Consider the following 19755-nt stretch of genomic DNA (forward strand, 5'->3'; position numbering starts at 1 on the left):
GTGTTAAACTCAAACAACTTATCTGAGCAAGCTTTGAACTCAGGGAAAATCTTCCCTTTTCCGGTCGCTCGGTGTCTCTATTCAATGAGTTTTCAAGAATTTTTGAGTTTTTGTTGTTCATAAGAAAAATCATTAGGTTAATGGATTAGACTTTTAATTTAGCTATGATTTTCCAACTCATCTGAACCTGATAATCTGGAGGTTGGAAGAGTACAAAATCTGAACATTTGCTGTTCATGAATAATCTGAATATTACAATGGTTGGCCTCAATATTGAACGGAAGAATTTAATGGATTTTGTTCGCCTATCATGAGTCTGAAAATGAATTGAGCAACAATTTTGTTATCAAAGTGTTGGCCTTTATTCAAAATCATTGATCATATTTTTAAATTACATGTTAAGGTTGTGAACAAAATGAGAAAAAAAAGTAAAAACGAAAAAATGAAATCAAATTGTGAGATTGAACTTGCAACAGAGAAAAGTTGTCAATTTGATTGATGAACTTTTGATTGATTCAGGATGGACTCAAAGGCATCAACAAGTAAAATAAAGCAAGAAAAAGGTGAGACATGAAATGGGAAATTGATAATGGCAACAAAGAATCATCGTTATGGAAAAAAAGAAGAGGAGAGAAAAAAAAGAGAAGAAAAAAATTTAATAAGAAGGCAAAATAATGAGAAATAATTTCCTTACATTATAGCGAATAAATTTACTCGTGGAAATAAACAAAACTTTCATCATGCGCATTCTCATGGTACATGGTGCAACTCACTTTGTCCACAGTTTACTCAACAGTAAACTTCACTTGTGCTCCAACTGTTAACCTGAGCACATCAAGAAAAAAAGTCAAGCGCAAAGTCAAAAAAAACTTTGGCCAAACTTGAAACCAAAAGTAAAACCAAAAGTAAACCAAAAGTTGAAAAAAACTCAAGTTCAACTAATGGATAACAATGACATAATGATGATGTTAACCAATAGTTCAGTTTATTTGCTCGGTTATATTCGTGATGAAAATAAAGTGTCCAACAATGTGGAACCCAGCGGGTTGGACTCGATACTCACCAACGATCCAACGGTTCACCTCACCTCTTCAATATCATCTTCTGGGTTGTCTACATCATCTTCAGCTTCGGTTGCCATCGAGTCTAAACTTGAACCTGGCATCGACTTGTCAACCCTCAATGGTTCAACCATTTTAACCCAATACTCTGATCTGAATCAACTAAACGTTCTTGAAGTTACATCTTACCTTTGCCTATTTTTCCTTGGGGCTCCAGCCAATCTGATAGTGTTTTACAACATTTTCAAAACAAGTGCCTACAAGCGAACTAGAAATGAATTTTTACTCTCAAACCTTGTCATTGCCGATTCCATAGTTACTTGTCTAATGATTCCATCAGAGATTCTTTGGAGGTTCAGTATAACCTGGATTTATGGTTCCATTGCTTGTAAAATATTTCAATTCTATCGTGCCCTAGGAATCTATTCATCTTCATCCATTCTTGTTTGCATCTCAATCGACCGTTTCATTGCCGTAATCTATCCTTTTAAATACACTTCCTGTGCACCTTTAGTTCATAAATGTGTCTTTACAGCTTGGATTATCAGTGTAACAGCAAGTTTACCTCAGGTAAGGAAAACATTCATTTTCGCCTTTTCTTCATTCTTCTCATCCATCAACTGAACAACAATGTTTACTCAATTTGCAAGAAAAAAATGGAACAAAAAAGTTTCCATAAAATTTCATCTTTTCCCATTTCCATTTTATCCATTTTATTCACTAAATAGACTATTCAATGAGATGATACAAAATGGTGAAGAAAAAGAAACAAAATTTTCTTTCACCTTTTACTTCATCAGATTATCAATTTCAACCTTTTTCATGCCATCATTGCTCATTAATCATTAAACATGTAAATTGCTCTTTCTTTATGAATCAAATTATCTCAATTAGAAACGTTTCATTCGATACTTGATATCACTTAACTCGATCTTTCATATTCAAAGTCGACTCTTGAAGGCAAAAATGATTGATAACAGGAATGATCAATAAAATTGAGTTTACCATGTTATTATTTCCGTTTTTTCTCTCTTTCTTTTCTGTTTGTTCAAGGAAAAAAAGAAGAAAAAAATGAAGGAAAAAATGAATTTTCCTTTTTTCTCTAAAACCTCTTTGAATAACTTGAAACTCTGCGGCAAGGTTCATTCCTATCATCATCATTTCATTCTCATTATCTTTTTTTCTCATCCAACTTGTTTTGCCATATTTTGCACACACTTTCAACTCCACCGAGAATCATCTTATTTGTATTCTGGATAACAGAAAGAAAAAAAGAAAAGTGAAGAAAAACTTTCCAAGAGCTTTAGAATCGTTAAAATTTTCATGTAAGAATAATATTGACGATAATATTTTATCCAAATGATGATCTCAGTTGATAATGAAAATATCAATATTTCATTTTGAAACTCAAAGTGATAAGTCACAGGAAAAGGCTGCCAACCAAATGCTATTCAATAAAATGGAATGAAATTTAAATTGCAAAATGTTAACAACAATTTCAAGTTTAATATTTTTCTTCTTCCGCTCTCAACGATTTCCAGATTTATTGTATAATCAAACTTTTATTGTTTATCATTGTTATCATCAGTCAAAGTTGGCAGCTGAGAAATGAAAAGGTTTGTTTATTTTGATAACAAGTAATGTTTCTTGATGGTTTGCATTAGAGTATTGCTCATGATAATTTTTTTTCTTCTCGTTTTCATGGTTCATTCCTTTTGACCTGTTAAATTTGCTGAGATTTCTTATCATAATGAATGACGTGGGAAGAGAGGAAAATGGTTTAGCCTAATTATGATTAGGAATGTTTATTTATCCAAGGAATTAGCATTATGAGTTTACATTCGGTTATCATAATCAATATTTGGTGACATGAAAATAATATGAGTTGTCAGTGTCAATGATGAGACAACAATTGGAGTCATAATCATTGTTGACACATGAATGTGCCCCAAAACAAAAGCACTCATTATCATAGCGTTAGTTTAACATTAGTCTTGCAAAACAATTTCACCATGAATCTCGTCCAACATTCTTTTCGTTTCTTTTCATTGAAATATTTTTCACTCCCAGTCATTCCCAGCTTACGAAATATCAGACAACTTTAAAAATTAATATGTAAAGTTATTACATTTTAATAAAGTTTTGCTTTCCCAACTAACTCAGCTCAGTCAATGTCAAGAATTATAATATGGCGATCTTTTTGGAAAAAAATTCCTCTTGAGATTTCTGTCCAAACTAGTTCAATATCGAATCGTGTTGAAACTGCATGATAAATACTTTTTGCATTTTACGCTTGTTTAAGGTCATGACTGACGAATGAATAGTGGTACAGATGTTTGGTTAATTCATGGGCTTAAAAAATTGAAAAACCGCAAGTTCAAGTTTTCAAGGTCACTCAAGGTCACTCGTTTATTCTACCTCTGACTTTTAAGGGTCATTTTCTGTAGCTGTCAACTTTTTCACGCCGAATGCTGTTTGTTACAGATGGATAGTTTCAATGATTGGGAAGATGCTCGAGTTCCCACAAAAAAATCTTACTCAACTGAGGGTTAGTTAAACACTAATATCTATTGCTCACTTTGAGTTGTAATAACATTTCATTTTATTTTGAAAAAAGTTGACGATCTCAGAAAAAAAGTTTAAATGTAAAAATGAGGCTTTCCAATTCTCATAAGTCCATGGTCTGTGCCATTATTCACCCGTCATGGTCGTAAATAGGCATAAATAGAAAAAATCGGCCGCAATATGTTTCATTGGACCCTTTAATCAACTTTATCAGATTAGGCGTAAATCTAATATTTTTGCCAAAGTAAATTGAATGAAACAATAGATTTCAACAAATAGACGTAATTTTGAACCTTTCAATTGGAAGTGAAAGGAGCCATTTCATTTTTTCGAGCATTTCATGGCAATCATTCAATCTTGTAACAAGAAAATTGGTGAAAAACTTTATCTGAAAAAGAAAATTTCAAGCAAAAAGTCAATAATGAAATCATTACTAAAGAAACAGTAATCACAAAAAAAAGAGTTTCATTTTACAGGGAGTTTTCCCTCCAAGCAAGTTAACCTTTAGTTACCATCCATCCAAAGTCATGTCAACTCTAAATTCCCATTCTCTATCATCTGTTGAGCCAATATAAATATTCAAAGTGTTGAAAAATGTGCCAATAAAGAAATACTGTTAAAAGGAAATTGAACAAAAAAAGTGGAATTTTATGGTTATAATAATTTTCATGATATCACAATCGAAGTTTCAATTGAACATTTTTCAAACATCTTGAACCTGTTTACTCATTTACTTTCTCTGCTCATTTTGTCATCAATTGTTTACACTTTAGTCTGGACAAGAAGATAAGCGAGAAAGTGGAAAATAAATATTAACAGATGAACACAGTAAAAGTAACTGGGCCATTTATGTCTTGAAGTCATGAAACTCACAATTGCCTGAAATTGTGTTCATTGTTTTTCCTTTTGCCTTCCTGTCAAAGCTTTCCTTGTCTCCACCAAATTATCACTTTTATATTGCACTGACTATTGCCATTATCACCACTATTATTATCATTATTTTCATTCAACCTTTCTTTTCTTCTCCCAACTTTCAACTTCAGGCATTTACAGTTGAAACAGAATTGAATAGTTGATCATCGTTTTGATACTAAATAATGGTTTAGTCAACAACTTTAATGGCAATTGATATTCCATTTTTCATCATTATCTTCATGAAAATTTCCGTCCATTATTACCTTCCATTGAGTGAGAGCAACAAATTTCATAAATTATTCCATTCATTTGTATTCAACTTGGATGAGCAATTTTGTTGAAACGAAATAAACTAAAGTCAAACATTCATCATTTATCGATGGCATATTTAGATGTTGACCATTGCCATGAAAGTGGATTAAATGCCTTTTCTTTAATTTTTGTGTCCATTCCTTTCGCTCGACTTTCTTTTCAAGTAAATGTTGAAATCTTTCGACAGTTGAATGGGTTTGTCCTTTTATGTTGATTAACTTGATTAATTGAATATCAACAAATGACTTGCTTATTATTCATTTCTTTATTTCCTTTTATCCACCTGAGAATCAATTAATCTATTGACTCTAAACATTATCCGCTTCTGATGGAATAATGTTATGGTTCGATGTTTACCTATTCAATCATCATTCCCAACGATTCCAATCAAATTGGAATCACTTTTGGTTACAATAATTGGCTCTGTTGAACGAATCAAACTGTTCACTTGATTCATTTATATTCACATGTTTTCAAGACAACTTGGGAAAACTCATGTTAACCTGAAAACTTTGCATTATTCAACTGAAATAGTAAAATTTTGATACAATAAAATTGTTGTTATTACAAGTGAAAGGTGAAAACTTTGTTAGACACAGAAGTACGACTTTAAGGGTTGCTTTCAAATTCAGACTAAGCAGATGATGTGCATGTTACTTATTGATGGATGCTGCATATAAGTTATTTTTGTATTTCAGTTTTGACAGACTAAACATTTACCAGTTTTTATAATATGTTAAGTTTCATGAATTTTTCATTAGAGGAAAACTTATTGTCAAGCTTGTTTGAACTACTTATTATCAATAGTTAACAGAGTGAACATTTGCCCAGAATAACAGATAACCCAGACAAGAGAAGTTCTACGAATAAGAACTAAATTCAAGGTAGTCTGTCTATTGTCAACCGATTCCCTGCCTGTTAAATGAGATTTGCAAGCGTCAAATTAAACTGATCGATGAATCGGTGAAGATATTTCCGTTACGCAGCTAAGTTCAACTTCTCAATGTTGACTTGCAAGCGGATTTTGCATTCGTTACAAGCTGTGATCATGAGTGGTATTAACTTTCGGATTCTACTTTCGAGATTACGCTTTCAATCCATTCTGAATGGAGTCAATTTGAAGTTGCTTTACGTCTTAAGGTTATGCTATTTGAATTTTGTTTTTCACCTTTCCGTGTGTTAATATGTTCTAGTCTTGGATTAATTAATGGAATAAAGTGTTTCTTCTCAATGGTATAACTCGATTATTGATTTACAGAGTTTGATTTAATATTTTTATATGATTTAACGAGATTATGACATCTTCCAGGGAAACCATTAGAACAATTGGCTCAAAACTTGGGAACTTTGACAACTTTTTTTGTTCTTTTCAACTTTATAAACCTATTAAACTTTAAAAGCTTTAAATTCAACTGCTTATTTAGGAGCTTTAAAAGGCTTGCAACTTTGGCTAATAGTTTATTTGAATGATGCAAAACGATCTTTAGGAAACCGAGAAAATGATTTGTATTTGGAAATGATCCTTTGTAAACGACATATTTCACGCCTTATGAACCAAAGAGAAAAAAGTTAGAACACGCAAATGCTTGAAAATCATATGGACGATTTTTTCTATGCATGGCCATTTAGCTTTGAATGAAGCGGATGATTTTGTTGCTCCACATTCAAATGATAACTTAAAAAGAGAACTGACTGCTTTGGACGATTCACGCAAATTAAGGTATTGTGAATGCATAGAAGATACCCTTTTCTCTGGGCTCGTATGACAAAGTATGTTGAGGAATCAGCTTCGTATTTAGCATTTGGATTTGCATGGATTGGCATTTGTCACAAACATATCTTCACGTATACGAGTATGTTGCATGCTGCGTGGAAAATTGGACTCAATCTCGATGTGATGGCAAAACTTTTTACCCCATCTTAGCAAACCGAAGATGGTTTCATAAATCGTATTGCTTAGAAATCCATGAAACGGTCTTTGGCTTATTTGTCCATCATAAAGAGGGCTATATATGAGCCATTACAATGAGTATGCAATTGCAAAAGCAAAGACTTTGATTACTTCGCTACTTGGAGTATAACTGCAATCTCTCCATTAGCAATTGTTTCAAATCGAGGTTATGATGAGCTTGTACCTCTTATTCATATCCTTAATGAATAGTCTCTTTATGGATTCTGCAGTGACTCTGATGGCCATAAACGCGTTTCTTTCTCTATGCAAGATACTTCTCTAGACATATTATGTTATTATGTATTCCAGTGCAACCATTAAAACAATTGGCTGAAAACTTGGAAACTTTGGCAACTTTTTTGTTCAACTCCACTTTGTAAACTTATTAAACTTTAAGAGCTTTAAAATTTAACTGCTTATTCAGAAGCTTTGAAAGGTTTGCAACTTTGGCTAATAGTTTATTTGAATGATGAATGCAAGTCTAATTGCACTAGTTTTTTAATTTGTTTGTCGAAATGTCAAGAGAAGAAAAGTCGAGATTGTTGACAAACGAAGCAAAAGTTATCTTTACCTTCATTAACTTTCAATGCCAAGTCAGTAGTTGTATTAGCATTGTATTTCAGTCAAGTTAACTTTAAATGTTTAGTGAATGCATTAAAAATATCATAATATTTTGGTTCGACTGCAAATGAACATTAAACTTGTCGATAGCACAACAATTTCCGCAAACTTAGACCTTTTCTGGTTATAATTAAAAATTAATCCTCACTATTAATCTCATCATCTCGTCTAGCTATTCTAATAATTACTCAACTGTCACGACATGTGAATAAGTTTTGAGTTTCCTATTCAATGCACCATCTCATGATCAACATGGAATTGTTAATGAAATCATTTTCTTCCTCAGTCTAGAATGGATTCTATTTACTAGTGAATTAACTATTGTTTCCTTGATTAAACAACTTAAACTTGAACAATTGAAAACAAATTTATTTGCCCTTTAATTCAGGTTTCTTTATAATCCACCGTTTATTCATGTTTAATACGTGCAAATCGTCATGACACTTGATGTTGTTTATTAGCACTTAAACTCAGACAGGAAAATTAAAGTTCAAGTTAATTGCAATTGAAATTCAAATTGTACTTTCAAAGATTTTCTTTCAATCCAATTAAGTTATCGAGCAAAACATGATCCCAATCACGTTCAACTGATAGTTTCAAGTGTTAGTCAATTCAGTAAATTAGTGTGAAAATTTCGTCATTTACTTAGCTTGTAATTAAAACTAAACACTGGAAAAAAGGAAAACGAAAAAATCGAAAACAATTTCTTCTCAATCCATTAAAGCAACAATCCATTTGAACCTAAAATTGTATTCAATTTCAGAATATTGAAACTCTTTTTTTGCCCTGAAAAAGTAAATCATTTTTTCAACATTTTGTATCATCAATGTTGACCTTGTTTCTACTCAATGATTCTCCCTGTTTTACCTGTTTTGGACACCTTTGATTGACTTTTTCAATTAACTTTGAAACTTTTGTTTTCATCTTGATAATAGCTTGTAATATCATATGATTGGTCAATGTGAATGGATTAACAGAACTTATTTTATCCCTCATTTTTACCATTGGATAATATAAATTGACCATTAAGGTTTGAGCACATTGAGGTTGATGGAAACAATTTTTGACAGTTCAACTGTCATCTTCAATTAACCCTTTTGTTTGGTTCAATTGTTTTCTGGTCACTATGGCTGACTTTAATAAACTTGACAAGTACATGATGAGATTATATTTGAAATGTAAACATTGCAAGAGAAAGTTTCAAGCATCATTTTAATCATTATTATTACCTTTTTTTTCCTCGTCAAATCAAACCTTTTCCAATGCGTAGGCTTTCATGATATGCTGTTTACCCTAATCAACTTAACTTCAACAGGGAATGATAATAATTCAGTCCACATTTGAGTCTCATTGTTCCAATCTTTTGTTGACTTAAACTTCATTTAAACAGTGAAACCAGATTGAAAGGAAAAGTATGAAACGGAAAAAGGAAAGACGGAAAATTGATGAAAACCAAGAAAAGATAAATATCAAGTGATTGTTGAATAGTTTTTCATAATCGAATGAAGTAAACTTTTGAATCTAAATGATTGATTACCTAATAAGATGATGCATTATGATTCATTTCAATGGAACAGGAAATAAATTGATCAATTGTTCCTTTTGTCTCATGATTTATCATGAGTAAATCGTAATCCTTGAAATTCGTGAAAACTGGAAACTTTAAGCAAATGTGATTAAAATGGGTTGGTTCCATGAAAGGCATTATTTAATGACTAAACGAACTTCATTAATTTTCAATTCAACAATGATTGATGGTCTTTGCTTGAAAAAAATTTGTAAATTTTTCGTTTCTCACTCCCTTTCCAGACGAATCCTTCCCAGCTTGAAATAAGTTGCTTTCAATTTAAAAGTAGTAATTTTATTTACATTTGATTTGTAAAATTTCATCTTATTTTCGTTCAATGGATTCTTTTACTTGGCAGTTTAACATGATATTCAAAGTAGTCGAAGTTGAATCAAGTCTTTTTTCAAGTTAATTTGATTGTGATAATATTCAGTGTAATAATAGTTTTTAATTTCAATTGTCTTCTCATTTTCCCAGTAAGAATGTTTGAACAAATGGTTCCACTTCTCAAAAGACTCGATTCGTTGACTTGTTATTTCAGTTGTTTAATTGGATTTTAGTTGATTAATAAATGAAGCACAAACTAATGTTGGGAGAAACTGAAATTGCAGCTACATTAATTGGATTTCGCACATTTTCATCCTTTAATCTATCATGAACTATCCATAATCAGATTTAAAGCAATCATGTTGCAACATAGGACAGAATAAAGACGAAAGTTCTGATAATCGATAAATATATCAATATTGTAACTTTTAGTTGCTGATTGATGAGTTTAGAAAAAAAACAATCTTTTAATCGATATAATATATTATTCGATAATAATACATCATTCGATTCAGTTATCGGAATGCAGATATTTGGTTCAATCTGTTCTTCTGTCAAACAAAACGTAGCGTTGAATGCATCGTTCACTGGTTTGTAGCCTGTTAGTTTACTTGCATATTGATTGACAAAAATATGAAACAAGATTCTTTATGCTAGACCGAGAACCGCAAAAATATGTGTAGTTTGACCTGATTCAATGTAAACCTTTCTGTTTGTAACCATTTGTCTAATCTTCTCAGTGATTTGTTCAGAGACTTTTCAAAACTTGACTTTGATCGAGTACTTGCAAGTTTTCTGGTTTTGCATATAAGCACGGTTGTGAATCTAAATCCATCACTTTTGTCTTTTGACAGTAAAAGACAAAGATTGTACTTTCGATTGACTTACTTTTATTGACTTAAATCGTTGTTTTAAACTGCGAATCCACAGAATAGCTCCAAATACGACTGTTAAAGTTTATTATTTATAAATTGTTGTTTAATGTTTCATACATAAAACCAATGTACCCGAATTTTTTTAATAATGTCAATAATTTCAAGCTTAAATCATTTACTATGAAATATAAAAACTGTGTCTTACACAAGAACAACAAAACGATTAAAGTTTAGCGTTTTAATTTCTGGTTACAAATCGGTTCAAAATTGATTCTAACTTGCCCAAAGACCAAGTTTCACCTCTCTAGCCAACTGGATAAGTTTTGCCATTCATTCAACGTGCATACGTTGTAGCTGAAATACAAAATGTATTATATCCAAATCAAAGACCAACTTGCGAAACGTAAATATTAAAAGGGAAAAAAGCGTGAACCTTTGTTTCTTAGCGTCTTTGTGTGTAAAAGCTAAGCTCAAAAACCACTCTACATAATATTAAAGCAAAACGATCAGCCGAAAATAGCTTCTCAAAGAGACCTTCAAGTTCGCAAGTTAGGCATAAACAGCATATCTCGAGCTGAATATCATTTCTGCTTAAAAACAAACTTTATATGTATCAGCACTCTAGTTTTGAGCATTTTCCAATCATTCATCTGTACAATTTTGTTAAGAGACCTCAACCTAACGAAACAACTATCAATGGAAACAGAATGAAACTTAATAGCCGAAGTTGTTTCACAATGTTTCACTCGAAAAAGAGTCTAGCAATGAGGTCAAAATGTATTCGTTATAAAATGATACTCAGATGAATCAAGTGAAGGAATTGACCTTAACTCTACTGAAATGTTTACCGATGTAATTTGATCCAAGTTTGACAAACTGAAAAGTCAAACGTTGCATTAATTGGATTGAATAACCTAAAAATAGAGTGAAAATTAACTGAAGCTTAACCGAATTTAAAATTCAAACTTTCATCATTTCAGCCTTTTGATTGAGTAATGAAACTGACAAACTGAATAAAATGCAAACCAATAAACTTGTTGCTATTATAATAATCATTCAACTCGAATCTTTGGGTTAATTTTTTTATTAAATTTCGACTCCATTTGAGTAATTGAATTCAATTATGAAAGAGTAATTGATACAATTTAATTAATTTTGGTCCATCAAAAGAAGTAACAATCAACTCTTTATTTAATTGTATAATTTATTACACAACAATTAGATGAGTTTCCATTAAAAAGAAGATCTTTTCCATTCTTTTCTCTGTCCAGTTCAACTTTCAACTCTTGACCATAAATTGATAATGTCAACATAGAAATTAGTCAATTAATTAAGCAATGTTCAATTTACAGTTAATTAGTTTAAAACAATTGAATGTACTCGAGTTAATTGAGAAATGGTAATCAGTCAAGTTGAATGGTAAACTCGTCAAGCATTTACAAGTTTCATTGCTATTCAACTCTTTTGAAAACGAAAAATTCGGTGAATCCTGAAAAGGAAATGTTCAGTTGATTGTTTCTTTGAAATGTAGATAATGTTGTTGACAATTGTTGTCCTATCAATATTGTATCATTTATTTTCATGATTATCTGTTGACTTTGGTTGTTTCATTATCCATTAATTGAACCCATTTCAGGCAGAAAGTATCATGACATATCAATCTTGCTTCTTCTCAACCATCAACATTTCTTTTTCTGGTTCTCGCTCTCTTTATATAATCATTATTTGTTGATTCTCATTTAATCTGATTAATAGTTTACCATTGAAACCAACAATTCACTCTTCATAATCAGAATCATGCTTGTAATTTCAAATTAGTTTCCTGTTTTATGTTATCAAATGCTTCTTCTCAAACGTTGCCGATGAAATGAATAGAAATGAACTCTTTTTTATACTTATTGACATGTTATTTTTCACGTTAACTATCGACTCATTCAGCAAATCAAATATCTTTTTCATGTACAATTTGCAAGCTATTAAAATCCCAACATGATGTCGAGTCTTGCATTTGATTATGCTTTATAGCTCAATTTGTATTCCCTTTGTAAGCTCAACATTTTGTCTCTTGAAAAGGGCAAACAATCTTTCACTTTTATATTTAGTTTTCGTGAAACTTAAATTTCACTAAAAATAAGCTTGTAAGCTTTGTGGTTTGCATGTTAGTGTTGTTTCACCTTACATTTCGTTGCATAAATAAATGTAAATGCAATACGATAAAAGGTTGTTATAAGTTGGCTTATGAAACCTTCTCCTAATGACAAAAGTTGAGATTTTCAGCCTTAATTAACTACTCATTTACCGAGGAATCGACGTGTTTTGATGAGTTATTTAAAGTCTTTGCAAGGATTGTTAGAATCGTTTTGTTCATTTATCTGCTAATTATTTGACGATTCATTTATTGCACGAAATAACAGAACAAATTGACTGACTCATGACAAGCCAAAACAAATGTTAAGCTAATCTAGAAGTACAAGTTATATTGAAGGAATGAAAGACGCGACAAAGACCAAAGATTTGTCATCATTTAATGCTGCAGTCTGTCAAGCGAACAGCAAATATCTTAGCAATCAAAATGAACTTAAACTTAAGAAAACTTGGATTGGAAAGTTCAAAGAGAATTGAACTTAATTAACTCAACAGCGACTCGTTTGATTGTATAAAGTTTTCAAAGCGTTACACCTTTTGCACCAAAATATAAAGAAAATTGGTTCAACTCTCATTCAATAAATGAAGAGTAGTTGCGAGAAATTAGAGTCAGAGATGATTTCGAATGAGAAAGTTTTGTTTCTGGATCATTTATAAACCATCTTTGCGTTTAAAAACTGATCATCTTTATGTTCACTCTAATGCACAAAGCCCGTTCTAACGCGACTAAAATGAATTGATGATTAGGATACATTTTGTTAATTTTAAACCATCATGGCTTGCAATTTGACAGCTTTAATCCGTCCAATGTTGCTCATTGCTTATTAGAGTTGGCAAATAATTAATTTCACCTCGTTTTAATGACAATTTTGACAGTGTTACACTTCGCAATATTTCAAAACATTTTCTAATTCATCTTAATCTATCATCACATTGCCGCAAGAAATTTCAAAACTAAACAAAGCCACTTGTAATCCTAACCAACGAACATGAATTTTCATTTTAACTCATAACTTTTCCAGCCTTTCAAAGGAAAACAAACTAAAACTGAAAACTGATGAAACCTTGCGATTGAATAAAGAAAACATTGAAGAGACAAAACTTACAATAAAATACAATGTAACATTATATCCAAGATTCATTGATTATTTGATAAAACACTGAAAGTTTAAAAAATGGTTTCACCTCAGAAACCTCCCACAACCTTTTAATGCTATAACATAATCTGGTTCAATCTGAACTTCTTGGAATTCCCAAGTTTCCAATTGTACCTAAAATTTGCTCTTTGCCTTTACAACCCTTTGGAACCAACTAAAAAAAGCTTCTCTTCACTTTAAACTTCTCTCCTCATTAAAGACACTTTCAAGTAAAGTGGAAAGCAAAACTTGAAAATCATTAGAGTGTGCAAGATGAACATTCCAAGTCAAAGTATTCAGTTTCATTCACATCTTTTGCTCTTTTGCCTTCTTCTTCTTCTCTTTACTTTACCATCTCTTTCAATTTCCGTGTCATTTGATTCATCCTTTGATTCAATGTGAAAATCGTGAATGAAAAACGAGAAGTTCATTGAGATAAAAAAATGGTGAAAACAAACAAGCAATAATACATGACGACTGTTGTGTATAACATATGATATAATATATTTAATGGATGAAGCTTAATGCATTTACAACATTAGAATCATTTTCGGTTAACATTTTCTTTCTTTCATCCATTCTTTCACTTTAATCAATCTCACCAGAATCATTTTCATTTCAACTTTGCGACTTTTTTTCAACATAATCACAACTTGTTTCATTAAGCTCAACTGAATCACAAAATCAACAGTTAACTTGGACTGTAGCTCATTTCATGATAATAACATGAACAAGATTAAGAGATTTTATCGCAACTTACGAACGAATAACAGAGAAAAGAAAATCTCAATTTGCTGATGACTAACAATAGATTTTACATTATTATTCATGATATATTTCGATTCTTGATTCACTTGAAATTGCAATTTTCTTCAATTTTCCCTTTTTCTCTTCGAACATGATTGACTTTGGAAAAGCTTGCGAAAAGAGATTAACCTGAATAATTGGGTAAAGAAGAAAAGAAGAAGAAAAAATGTGAACAAAGTAACCCTTTAATCCGTTCTTGTCTTTCTTAGGGTTGAACCAAAAATTCATTAAATTTTTAGAAAAGAAAACACAATTTCTTTTTTTCGCTTCAACATCGATAATCTTGAAAGTTTCATTTAATAAGCCAAGCAAACTTTATAATCAGTTAATCGTAACAAATGATCTCAACTCGAGTCAACAATTGATCAAGTCAACAGTAAAAGTCGAGAGAGAAATGGCGAGAAAAGAAACAAAATTTACAAAAAATGAAAATCGAAAGTAAATTTGAAATTTCAATCAATAAAAAGTGAAATTGATTCAACTCGACAGCCAGACTTGAACTCATTATTTTTCAAATTTTACCGTCGATTCCATTTCAATAAACTGAAACTGGAATATCAATTTTGTTTGCCATTCGTTACTGTAATAATAATTGTCCAAATGTTCATTAGAATGAAAAATATATTTCCATCCTGAAGGATTGGCAAAAGTAAGAAAAGAAAAAGTAAAAACTGTTCTAACATGAAATGAAATTTGAGTTTTTTGAACAGTTTCCAATTTAGATGTTGACTAATCAAATTTATATTTAAACTTATTTTCCCAAATGAATTTTGTTTGGGCAACAGAAACGACAACAAACAAGAAAAGTAAAAAAAAGTTCAAATTCAACCCAAAATGTGAACATTTCCTTCGAAATTGTTTAGAGTTTTGAAACTTGAAACTCAATCAAAAAGTTATCAAAATTCAATCATTTGATATTAATTATGTTTTTGTAATTATTCTGTAAAGGTTAGCAGAGATTAAACTGACCAACGTAATTAGAATGAAATTTTGTCGAAACTTTTGTCTTTCGAGTTTCAGTTTAATTATTGAATCATTTCAAATGATTCTTTCGACAAAAGCCTTTATCAATGAATTCTGATGCAATTCTGGTTCAGTTGTTTGGTTTCTTTTCATTGAAAACTTGTAAATTGAGCAACATTTCAATTCATTATTCTCATGGAAAATGATTAATGTTCATTTTTATTAGAAACGAAGTTAATTTGGATTCTTTTCTTTCATTGACAGATGGTGCTATTCAATGTACAAGCTCATCCTGAACTGAACAATTATTATCAGTGCGTCGATTTTCATTCTTTCGGTGAGGAATGGCATCGAAAGTTGTACAACATTTTCAGCCTTTGCGTCGTCTACGTTATCCCGTTGCTCATAATAATCATTTGTTACACTGGAATCTGCATTAAACTATTTGCCAACTCAAGATGCCTTGGTAATGTTAAAGGTGAGAATTTGTTCATTTCACAAATTAATTTCATTCAATCATTTCGACATTTTTTTCCTTTCAGAATTCTATTCATTGAAGATTAACTTTATTTGATCCTCATTAAGCTGAAAATGAATTTCAATAGAAAAAAAGAAACTCATCAATTGCAATTCATTAGAGATTCACAGTGAATAAATGTAAACAATGAACTTCTATCAGTGTGAATCAATCATGGAACACTATTCTATGCAAGTTTATCTGAAATCAGAAAGCATCAAGTTCGAATGTCGTTTAGGAAGAACAAGTTCCGGTTCGATTCATCAAAGCGTATTTCAATGGATTCGGAAATCGAAAAATTGATTGAATCTGAAACGTTTTCAGAATTTTTTGGAAAAAAAGTTCAGTCTTTGGAAAATTTATTCGAAAATTCTGTGTAAAGTGCCGATAGAAAGTTGATCCTGAAATTTATGTTTAATCTTGATTTTCCATTCGTTCAGTTAGATTCTTCCATTTGGAACATTTTCATATTTCTTTTCTTTTTATTAGCATGATGAGTAAAGTCGATTCAGTTTCAAAGTCAACATGTAAAAGCATGGAATCCATTTGACTTGGGAATTGTGAGGAAGAAGAGTAAGAAAAAAAGTTTACTCCAAGTAATGCTAGCAGTTGAACTGACAAGGAAAGTGACCTTGCTTGTACGATCATTTTCGATTTTTTTCGAGTTTATATTGTAGAGGACGAAAAATAATTAGACACGTATTTTTGCTTTTTTTACGCCGGTGCGCGGTTATTGATATTTAGACACTTTTAATTAAAAATATTAATGAATTGCAGTCACTGAGAAGCAAGTAAAACAATGAAAAACAGAAAAACGGAAAAATCTTAAAAAAATTGTGAATCACTTTTCAGTGACTTCAATAGATTTCAATGCAATATCTTCACTTTAAAGTGCCTAAATATCAATAACCGCGCACCGGCGTAAAAAAAGCAAAAATACGTGTCAAATTATTTTTTGTCCTCTACAATATAAACTCGAAAAAAATCGAAAATGATCGTACAAGCAAGGTCACTTTCCTTGTGAGTAAAATGTCTTTACTTCTTTTTGTTGGTTAACAATGAACAATAAAGAAAGCTCAATAATGGGATGAAAGTTTTGTTTTGTTGTCATTCAGATAAATTTAACCCTTTTGTTCAGGTGTCTATTGTACCTTTTCATTGAGCGCGAATTAAAGTATGATACATTTACTTGCATTATGTCAACTTGGACAACAAATGAACAAAAATGATGTTAATATGGTGAAATGGTGAAAATGATGAGCAGAAGAAAAAGAAAAAGAAGAAAAACTTTTTCTTCTCTCAACACAATCGAAACTTTGAACTGGTCTTTCTCATGGATTTACATTATTCTCACCTCAATTCATTTAATTAACACCAGGATAAACTTGCAATGAGAATAATTAGTTTTTGATTAATGAATGCATCACAGGAAGAAACAATTATTTTTATTGAATTTTCATTTCAACACACAAGTAAAAATAATGGCAACAATGAATTGATTTCAAAATTACAACTTTATTCAAAATCGAGTTTTCATGTTTTCCTTTTTTTCAACATTTTCATTGTAAATAAATAAGTTTATTGATTAGTGTTGAGCAATGCTTCAGTCTATCAACCAACATGAAGGATAATCGTGAAGTGTCATGAATCAATGAGAGATGAGTTGTTTCAAGTTGACTTGACGGGTCAAGCTGCACTCATTTTTATTTACTCATCTGACAGTTAACTAATCATGTTCAATTTTCGTGTTATTTTTATCCGACTTTTTCTTGTTTCTTTTTCTTCCTTTCTTAGCTGCTCTCGATGATTGTTGGAACAACTTGTCTTCCATTGAGCCAGCCTCATCTTCATCCTCATCATCTTTAAACCATAATCATGTTACTCAGTCACATCATCATTACCAGCAACCTCATCGATCCACTGCAAGTTACACTCGGGAAACAGAGTCTCTCGAGATTTTACCTGCTCCGGAATCAAGTTTAACAGCGAAACGTCAAAAAATTCAATCTCGAGTTCTTAAAGAAGCTTTCATAATTATATTAGCCTTCATCATTTGCTGGTCTCCCTACGTAATTGCCGTAATCTGGTATCAAATTGATCCCAATTCAGCTCGTCAAATCAATGAAAACCTTCAGGCGATCCTCTTCATGTTTGCCGTTTCCAATTCATGTGTAAATCCCTACATTTATGGTAAAAGTTTTGTTTTCCGCAACTTTTAGTTTCAAAGCACAGAGTCACATTCGAAAGCACCAAACCAGTTCAAAAAAGATTATTGCAAAATCTCTTGAAAATCTTCGAAAAAATTCACCAACAAACGAACCTTCAGAATGACTGAAAATCTTCAAATCTTAAAACTTTAAAACTCATGAAATGTTTCAAAAACTCGACATTTATCCTCACCTTGAAAGACATTGAATCTTTAAAACTGAGTTTATAATTAAAATATCAAAAACTATTTTCACTTTTCACTTGCTTGGAAAAGCCTTGTTAATATTGCTCTTTGGGTCAGCATTTGAAAAATAAAAATCCAACTTGAAAAGTTTTCCTTTTGAACATTTTTCTTCAAACTATGGACAAAGAATCTGATAATTTTGTCATCATTATTTTACTCCAAATACAAAGACTATAAATCACCCAGAGTGCCCAACAACTGGGAGTGAAAAATTTGATAAAACTTGTTGTGTAAAGGAAACTGAAAAAAAGCATTTGTATAAAATTTAAATTATAAACAAAAGCAAAATAAAATAAATTCATCATTTACCAATAAATCAATTTACAAAATTGTATTTGACGAAAAAAGGCGAAGAAATCAAAAATAAAGTGACATCAACGTCAACTTATTGATATCATTATAAAGAAACGAAGAATGAGAAACGGAAAATGCAATAAAATAATCAGATTATGAGTCTTGAATTTCAATCGACTCTGAATTGTGAAACATGCGATTATGGGATAACATTTAATTAACATTTTTTGTCAATTCAATTTTGATTCAAGATAAATGATACCTTACAAAGAATCATCATGAAAGGATGAAAAAGAAGGAAAATTTTGTGGACGAAAAGAAAGAAAATTTCATTATTCGAAACTGGCAACTGATTAAATATCATCACAGTTGATCATTTCATTAAAGTGGAAAAGAGGGAAAATGAAAGTTGCTCAGTTGATTGAATGATAATTTGTTGAATAAATTTGACTCAATGACAAACTAACTCAAGTGGTTATCGATCATAGCTGTTATTGCCTTCAACAGTTTCCCCAACTGTCAAAAATGGATAATTTTAATTCCACTTTTGGCGTAAATTGTTCATTTTTTTCCCTACTAACTGATCAATTCCCTTGAGTTACATTAATTTTTACTCAATATTGTTGAGTGGTTCAGTGACTAGTCAATGACAGCTTCCAATCTTTATTCAGTTAACATGAATAATTCAATCAACTAAAACGATTGCAACAATTAAATCTAATTGATGAATCGATTCTGTGGTTGATTCTGTTGATTCATTTGTCGCCTCATTATGCTAACAAGTGTAATAAATATTGTTGATGGCAAACAAATTTTAACCCTTTAATAAGAAAGATGAAAGATTCAATGAATTGTACAGAAAAAGAAGAAACAAAAGAGAAAACAAAAAATTCCAATCGAAAGTCGTTAACCAGGTAATCAAACTTACTGTTCAAATGTTTAATGCAATTCCAGCATCATCATTGGCTAACATTGGTAGGTAAACATGGAATGATTACAATGATGATGAAGGATAATCGTTTAAATATAAATGATTCATGAGAGTGAAGGAAAAACTTGGAAACGATAATAATCTGAATATGAGAAGAAGAAGCTCTTTTTACCGCAAATTTTTCTCATTTTCTCCGAGTTCCATCATGTCCAAGATTATGGTGAAGAGAAGAAAATTGGAAAAGAATTGGTTATTTGGTTTGATTTTCCCGTGTCTTACTCTTCTTATTTCATTCTTATTTGGTTTCATCTTTTCG

General features: G+C 31.0%; 1 protein-coding gene across 1 annotated transcript; it reads left to right on the forward strand.

The window, feature by feature from the left end:
* The first annotated feature begins 818 nt into the window (after window positions 1-818).
* LOC107370867 (adipokinetic hormone/corazonin-related peptide receptor variant I-like) lies at window positions 819-18530 on the forward strand. The gene is made up of 3 exons (XM_015938825.3): window positions 819-1631; window positions 15510-15723; window positions 17557-18530. The coding sequence occupies exons 1-3, from the start codon at window positions 942-944 to the stop codon at window positions 17979-17981; spliced, it is 1329 nt and encodes a 442-aa protein (XP_015794311.2). The 5' UTR covers window positions 819-941; the 3' UTR covers window positions 17982-18530.
* The last annotated feature ends 1225 nt before the right edge of the window (window positions 18531-19755 follow it).

This window comes from Tetranychus urticae, chromosome 2, assembly GCF_039701765.1.
Source record: "Tetranychus urticae isolate SD_2017Ah chromosome 2, NJAU_TeUrti_SD_1.0, whole genome shotgun sequence".
Taxonomy (NCBI): Eukaryota; Metazoa; Arthropoda; class Arachnida; order Trombidiformes; family Tetranychidae; genus Tetranychus; species Tetranychus urticae.

Bases quoted from the DNA above. Each gene is read 5' to 3' on its own strand.
- LOC107370867 (XM_015938825.3), top strand. From the start codon at position 942: ATGGATAACAATGACATAATGATGATGTTAACCAATAGTTCAGTTTAT. The intron at 1,632-15,509 runs GTAAGGAAAACA...TTTCATTGACAG, and splicing joins TAACAGCAAGTTTACCTCAG to ATGGTGCTATTCAATGTACA. The intron at 15,724-17,556 runs GTGAGAATTTGT...TTCCTTTCTTAG, and splicing joins ATGCCTTGGTAATGTTAAAG to CTGCTCTCGATGATTGTTGG.